This window comes from Limulus polyphemus, unplaced genomic scaffold, assembly GCF_000517525.1.
Source record: "Limulus polyphemus unplaced genomic scaffold, Limulus_polyphemus-2.1.2 Scaffold3493, whole genome shotgun sequence".
NCBI classification, from domain to species: Eukaryota; Metazoa; Arthropoda; class Merostomata; order Xiphosura; family Limulidae; genus Limulus; species Limulus polyphemus.
In genome coordinates this window covers 43176-51393 of record NW_013669103.1, presented here as the reverse complement: position 1 = coordinate 51393, position 8218 = coordinate 43176, and the positions used below count along the sequence as shown (strand labels likewise).

Sequence of the window (8218 nt, the reverse complement as noted above, 5' to 3'; positions counted from 1 at the left end):
CCTATTGTTTCAATATACTCTTGTTGGTAACTCGAACATTCGTCCTAGTAGACGTAAATAGTAAACTAAACGCGAGTAACAAAACACCCAGTGAACTATAGCGACAGCCCCAAAACTTCAATAAGCTTCCCAGTGAGAGAAATTTAGATACTCTTGAAATCTTTTAGAATGATAACACCCATGTAGGACCCTAAAATGTTAATACTCATGTTGGACCCTAAATATGTTAACACCCATGTAGGACCCTAAAATGTTAATACTCATGTAGGACCCTAAATATGTTAACACCCATGTAGGACCCTAAAATTATAACACCCAAGTAGGACCATAAAATATATAACACCCATGTAGTACCCTAAATATGTTAACACCCATGTAGAACCCTAAAATGATAACACCCATGTAGGACCCTAAATATGTTAACACCCAAGTAGGACCATAAAATGATAACACCCATGTAGGACCCTAAATATGTTAAAGATTTGTTTTCTTTCTCACCAGAGGTAAAGTTAAAAATATAATTTGTGACGTAGAGGCCTAATGCTTTCTTTGATTGGCTGTACCCTTAATCTAAATTACTATATGGTGAAGTAAATCGGACTCAAAACACCATAATTGTTGAGGTAACAATTTACAAGAGGGTAAATGCGTTTGTTATTGTTGTTTTGCAGAGAAACAAAAGCACTTTCAGATCAAACTACGATTACCAATCACCATTCAGATCAAACTACGATTACCAATCACCATTCAGATCAAACTACGATTACCAATCACCATTCAGATCAAATTACGATTACCAATCACCATTCAGATCAAACTACGATTACCAATCACCATTCAGATCAAACTACGATTACCAATCACCATTCAGATCAAATTACGATTACCAATCGCCATTCAGATCAAACTACGATTACCAATCACCATTCAGATCAAACTACGATTACCAATCACCTTTTAAGAGAGAAAATAGAATACTCACATCTGGTCACGTGGCTGTGAGTGTAACATCACACATTTAATGTCACTGTTTAAAACGCCAAAAGTCAGGGAAGCAGGAAAACTAATAATCGTATCATAGTGACAAAAATCTCTCTATTCAATCACTCCCAACCCACTTGACGAGTTCTAGTATTGAACGAAAAATCACTTTGGATGCGTCAGCTATTTCAACACACTTCTAGTGAAAGTTTAGGATGGGTAAATTGAAAGGATTGTGGGAAAAACATATGCATTACAGTGTATTTTTATTACTATTGTTAAGCCTGTTGCTAAACTTTTTTGTATTTGTTTGTTTGTAAGGAATAGCATGCCAAGTAAAAGTTTTCTATGTCAGTGTATTTTTATTACTATTGTTAAGCCTGTTGCTAAACTTTTTTGTATTTGTTTGTTTGTAAGGAATAACATGCCAAGTAAAAGTTTTCTATGTTTATCGTTTATTTTCCTAAGACTTACGCCTCCGTTAGTCCTCACACTTTGCATATTATTCATTCTTCCTCTTTTGGGGTCGGGACCAGTCTGGTCAGAGGTGCTGATGCCTTACGTTGAAGGATGCTATTCCACCTGGTGGCGAAATCTTTTGTATATCAACACATTATACAAGCCAGTCCAGGTAAGCTATTTACAAAACTGTTACTTTCATTTCCGTTTATGTTAAGTGTAAAACGAAAGCTACTTTCTTAGTGCGATCGCCATTTGTCGTGAAATTATATACGGACAGTGAGGGAATATTCTCGTTTAACTCCTTTAAAATTCTAATTTTATATTATTTAGTTAAGTTGACCAAAAAAAAAAAAGGGGGAGATAAGATATTCAAAATTTCTATCATGCATGAGCGTAGCTACAAAATTATTGTTAAGGGGAGGGGGGCTAAGTTCTAAAAATTTTAGATTATGCGTATTTTAGATAACTATAAACGCGAATAATTCCCAATTCTTAGAAATTACATGTAAGGGTAATAACTGAAGTCAAAATTTGTAATAGGTATGAATTTTTATTTTAAAACTCCATTCAAAAAGCAAGGAGTACAAGCCCCCAGTCCTATATCAAGCCACGCCCATGACATAAACAATTTGAGATCACTTTCTCCTAATAAGCCTGAAGGCTTATAATGCTAAAAACATGTAATGAGCACAGCACACATACCCAATTGTGTAGCTTTGAACTTAACAGCAACAAAACAACTTTCTCCTAAGCCTACTGAAGTGAACGAGTAAGAACTTATAAAAAGACTATTTTAAAGTCATGGCCCTAAGCCTACTGAAGTGATTAAACAAGTAAGAACTTATAAAAAGACTATTTTAAAGTAACGGCCCTAAGACTATTTTAAAGTCACGGCACTAAGCCTACTGAAGTGATTAAACAAGTAAGAACTTATAAAAAGACTATTTTAAAGTAACGGCCCTAAGCCTACTGAAGTGATTAAACAAGTAAGAACTTATAAAAAGACTATTTTAAAGTAACGGCCCTAAGACTATTTTAAAGTCACGGCACTAAGCCTACTGAAGTGATTAAACAAGTAAGAACTTATTCAACGCCCCCATTCTTCTATATCTATTACTTGACGTCCATCTTTGTAAAGGACACTAAACCTAAAAAAAAACACAGTTAAAACATATCTAATTAAGCCTCAAATAAACAAAACCTTTCCCAGCCTTCTGGTCGTGGCTTTAAAGTGCAACCTATTCAGAGCCCTAAAATCTCGATATCCAGACGTCACTTGTCAAAAAACAACAACAACATTAATGATTTCGAACATAAATGTTTGTACCCAGTCCAAGCGACTTAACATAGTTGGCTTTTATAATTTAAAAATGGTCAAACATATGTACTGGAAACAGAATAATTTTAAAGGACTTTAAAATCTTTGAATGTCGGTATGGAGAAAATTTGGTTTTGGCCACACTTCTTCCGCATAGTACAGCAAATATCTTGTGATGAAAAAATAGACTATTATTATTGTGGTCGGTCATAAATGCTTGTAAAACTTACTCCTTATAATTGGAGATTAATTAGGCCTAACTTTGAATTTCTGTTTGGAATTTCATATTTAAAAAGCTAAAATTTTAATTGTAAACTTTTTGCAGTAAGTGTACCATGATAAGAAGCTTAGAGGTTGCATCGGCTTAATTGTAAAATTAAATGCACAAATCCTAACTCGTGAAAGTTTCAGTAGTACGACAAACTACTTGGAAATGTATAAATTAAACTATTTTTCATCGAAATGTGAATTTTATATTACTCATTTTAATGTCTGCTTGTTTTCTTTAGGTTTCAAATAAGAAACTTTCTTATTCCAATCAGTTCTTATGTATCTAAATATTTACGTCCCTCGGAGGGGTAGCGGTAAATTTATGGAGTTAGAACGCTAAAATCCAGGGTTCGATTCCTCGTGGTAGATACAGTAGATAACCCAATGTGGTTTTACTGTAAAAAAAAGCAAGTAAACAATATAAATATTTATAAAGCGGAGTTGTCCGTCTGTCTGTTTATCTTGTGTCTTGACGTCAATAGTTCAGGTGAGAACTGTTTGGAAGAGGAATTCAGATGGATCCCCTCGAATAGATCAAATTTAAATGGATAAGTCAAAGGGGAGCGAACGCTTCGAGCCTGGAAGCCATTTCGGTTTTTGCTTCTTGCACTGGTTCCTTTACTTATTGCGCGCACCAAGTAAACTTGCTCAGCGAATAACGCACATGCACGCTATCCCGCCATCCCCGTAATGGCAACAAAATTAAGTTTTCGACCTTTCAGTTTGTTTAGGTTTTGTCCTGTCAGTCTGTAAAGATGCTTAAAGTAAATTGGTAAAATGATTGCCTTCTTTTTCTCTAGTGCTTAGGTCAGACTTGGTATATCTCGTGCGATTTCATCTACCACGTTCTTTCTTTAACCATCTTCCTCCCTATGTTAAGGTAAGTAAAATTATTTTTATGCTAGCGTTGGACAGTTACATTTAAGATAATACATAAATTTCACGTGTAAACTTATTACGAGATCAATAAAAGTTTTAGCTTTAAACTGAAGTTCGCCAAACCTATTAAATGTTTAAAAAAATCAATGTAGAAAACATAGACCACACTGGTTGTAGTGCTTGTCTAAACACATTCAGAGTTCGACTAGATGAGGGGTCTTCAAACGTTTTTGGACAAGGGCCGTGAGGTAGACATTTTTATGCTTCGCGGGCCGAAAGGGTCGTGGTAAAATTAAGTAGGGATGCATACATGATCAGACTGGCTTTTGCTCAATTACGTTTCATTTTTTGTTTTTATAATATTAAAAAATTATATTATTACCTTAATAAACTGTTGGTGGGCCAGATGCGGCCCGCGGGCCGTAGTCTGGAGACCCCTAGACTAGATGCTAGTGACTTTTTGAATTTTTTTATAAGTATTATCACATATGTCACCACACAGCTCCCTCTTCCTTCTTCTTCTTCTTACTTTAACTGTTCCATGAGTTGAAGAAGAGAGTCATACGTGATAAGTACTTATAGAGGATTTGTATAACTTCTAGTTTAACAGATATGGAAGCTCCTGAAAGAGATTTCTAAATTGGTTGACTATTATTTGTATATTTTACCTTAATTATACAATTTCACCAATAATTTTCTAACCATTGTGATGTCTACTTTATTGTAATTCCATCAAGATTACTCTGAAAAGCTTGGACTTTCTCTCGCTTAGCTTTCAATCAGTATAAATATTATGTTTGAATTATCTTGTTTATACTTCTAGAGTACTTGAGTATTTATTTACTCCATGTATTTTTCATACTTTGCTAGGAACCCGAAGGCAGGCATAATTATAATTTTGTTCTTCTTGTTGACGTCAGTTGCGGGTACAACTGTGCTGACGTGGTATTTTGAACTCCCCCCCACACATTTTGCTGCTATGTTAGACAAAAGGTATGTTGTATTTGTGTCTTTTCTTCATGAAATTCTTTTTGAAATTTGTTCAAACAGTTAATTTTATTTTCAGTGTTGTTGTTTGTTTGTTGTTAAGCACAAACTACACAATGGCCTATCTGTGCTGTGCACACCACGGGTATCGAAACTCGATTTTTAGGGTTATAAGGCGCCAGACTTACCGCTGAGCCACTGATAAGCTATTTTCAGTTTCGCCCGTTGCTAAGAATTGTAAATATTCATCTTACTATTCAAGAATTAATCAATTTAGTATTCTAGAGCGCAAATAAACATTCGAAATGGAAGCACGTGATCTTGGTGTTCAAGCACAGTTTAAGCTGAGGAAACCTAACTGCCAACAGTTTGGACTGTGATCAAGTTAGAAAATAACGTTTAAAAAAGTACAAAATGTGTTACCCTAAACTTATCTCTTCCCACTAACCAATTATCGCTTGTTCTACTGTATGTATAGTTTATCAATACCCCCCCCCCCTTTAGTGGCACAGTGGTATGTCTACGGACTTATACTGCTAGAAACCGGGTTTCAATATTCCTGGTGGGCAGGGCGCAAATAGCCCTTTGTGTAACTTTGTACTAAATAAAAAACAACAAAAAGTTTATCAATAAGCTGCATTACTGTAGGTTTTGTCAAAACAATTTAGATATTAAACTTAATTTGTTTTGAAATCGCCCTCTATACAAGAATGTAAGAAAATTTTTAAATAAAGGGTGGTTAAGAGTTTCTAAAACAAGTATCATCAAACAAGATAGTTCTCTTAATCTTATTGAAACTTGTCACAATAACCTATTACAAATATTCACACATCTTAATTCAAAACTTAGTTGGTAGTCTAAAATTAAAGACTTTCTCACTAGGTTAATAGTTTCTACTAGGTAAAAAATTCTTGCTATTACAGTTGATATTGGAAACCTCGTTAGGCTTAGGTTAACATTGCAATTTTTGGTGTGTGTGTGTTTTTAGGGAAGTTTTGAGGATGTCCCAGAAACGTTATCCAAATCCCATAAACCACTTAGGCTGTTACTGTGTTGGATTATTAGCCGGATATGCGCTCGCCAGGAAGAAGCTTACCAACGTGTCTAAGGTGACGTCACAATTTATTATGTACTTCAGTATATTGCACATATTACTTGTAAACATATATATATAACCCAAGTTCAGATATAAATACCTGGTAGCTTTCTTCTTCTATAAATCTATACTGGCCGTATTCTTAGTTAAATACGGGTCTTTTGTTTTGATAAAATTGCAAATTAATTATTATTATTTCTCAAATTAGATTTAGTGGAAGAACTGGTCAACAGATGGAGTTTACAGTTCATCAAAAAATATATTATTTTAAATTATTTAAACTTGGGTCTCGTAATAAAAAATCAAATACATTCATTCTTTTTATCGAATTAATGCATCGAACTATTAATTAAAGGATTAAGATAAATACTTTTTTATCTTTATTTATTATCAGCAATAGTTTTATTTATTTTTTTCTTTATCGTTACAGATAATTCTATCATTAGGCTGGATTGCTTCAATCTTTTCCTTTATGTCTGTGATCTATGGTATGTACGACTGGAACAGGGGTGTAGAGGGCAGCACTGCAGTGGCACTGATGTATGCAGGATTACATCGTCCTGTCTGGTCTGCCGGTGTAGCATGGCTTATTTTGATGTGTGTCACTGGTCGCGGAAGTAAGTAATACTATTATATGTAGGTATATATATATATACTGTTAAAATGCGAGTAAAAACAAAGTTCCTCTTGAAGTTCTAAAAAAACGAAGCATTTGGCACTCTTTTTTTTTCTGGAACTAGTGGGCGCTTTGTTGAGTTAAATGTTTTGTTTTATTAATTCACTAAACGGAAGGAAATGACTATAAAACGAAAGTTATATTTGATGAAACTTAGTTGAATGGACGACAACTGCCTGTTGTAGAAACACAAGTGTAGAGGTTTGTTTGTTTGTTTGTTTTTTTAATTTCGCGCAAAGCTACACGAGGGCTACCTGCGCTAGCCGTCCCAAATTTAGCAGTGTAAGACTAGAGGGAAGGCGGCTAGTCATCACCACCCACCGCCAACTCTTGGGCTACTCTTTTACCAACGAATAGTGGGATTGACCGTCACATTATAACGCCCCCACGGCTGAAAGGGCGAGCATGTTTGGTGGGACGGAGATTCGAACCCGCGACCCTCAGATTGCGAGTCGAGTGCCCTAACCACCTGGCCATGCCGGGCCAAGTGTAGAGGACGACGTTTCGAAAGTCTTCGGTTATATTTATTCAACATGGAAACTAAAATTATCATAAAATTCACAAATAATAATAATAATATAATAAAACTTGTGGATGAACCCTTTAACAATTTCTGGAGCTCGAGACAAGCACGAGATATCATCGTATATTGTTTGTTTGTAATTAAGCACAAAGCTACAAAATGGGCTATCTGTGCTCTTCCCACCACGGGTATCGAAACTCGGATTCTGGCGTTGTAAGTCCGCAGACATGCCGCTGTGCCACTGGGGGGCATCATCGTATATATTACTCATATCAGTTTAATTCTCGAACACAAGAGTTTTGTAGACTGTAGATTTTAACGTACGATATAATAATTAGCCGTGGGCGCTACTTGGTGGGGCATCGATAAACTACGTTTAAATACATCAGTGGCGTAGGACCCCCACTTTTTAATGTGTCCAAATACATCAACATTATGTAAATTACTCTCAGAAAAAGCAGGAGAACCCTAAATCGAACCCTGGACCCCGGCCATAATGGATGCACCTGTGGCGCATATTCTCTCGCTTTTCTTGGAGAAATAAACCTTGCCCCCCCCTCTCCACTTTTAATTTGCCTCCTACTAGGGGTGCGTATCTCACTTTAGTAGTCGATACGATACTTATCTAAATATTGATGCCGTGATACGATAGGTATCTAGATACAAACGTTTTACCAACGGTTTGTTACAAAGTTTGACAGTCTTGTCTGTAATTTATTATCTATATTACTAAACATTGTCTTAAGTACTTCACACTTTGCAATTTGTTTGTTCGTTTGAAGGTAAGCACAAAGCTGCACAATGGGCTATCTGTGCTCTGCCCACCACGGGTATCGAAACACGGGTTCTAGCGTTGTAAGTCTGCAGACATACGGCTGTGCCACTGGAGGGGGGACAAATTCTCAGGTTTGATCAACAGGCAGCTGGCAAGAGAAGTAAAATAAAAACACGTTAATATCTGTCTACCTGTTTTGTTATTGTTAATTTGTTACGTTACTGTACATGTAATGTTTTTGATAAAAGAAA

The 8218-nt window shown here is 35.7% G+C and overlaps 1 protein-coding gene across 1 annotated transcript in view; it reads left to right on the top strand.

Annotated features, from left to right (window-relative positions):
* Nucleotides 1-8218, top strand: part of LOC106469450 (O-acyltransferase like protein-like) — a 41337-nt gene that overhangs the window by 27639 nt on the left and 5480 nt on the right. Inside the window, exons 10-14 of the mRNA XM_022397968.1 lie at nucleotides 1450-1612; nucleotides 3832-3911; nucleotides 4781-4903; nucleotides 5886-6006; nucleotides 6424-6610. Coding sequence (XP_022253676.1) covers nucleotides 1450-1612; nucleotides 3832-3911; nucleotides 4781-4903; nucleotides 5886-6006; nucleotides 6424-6610 — 674 coding nt within the window. The remainder of the gene's footprint in view (nucleotides 1-1449; nucleotides 1613-3831; nucleotides 3912-4780; nucleotides 4904-5885; nucleotides 6007-6423; nucleotides 6611-8218) is intronic.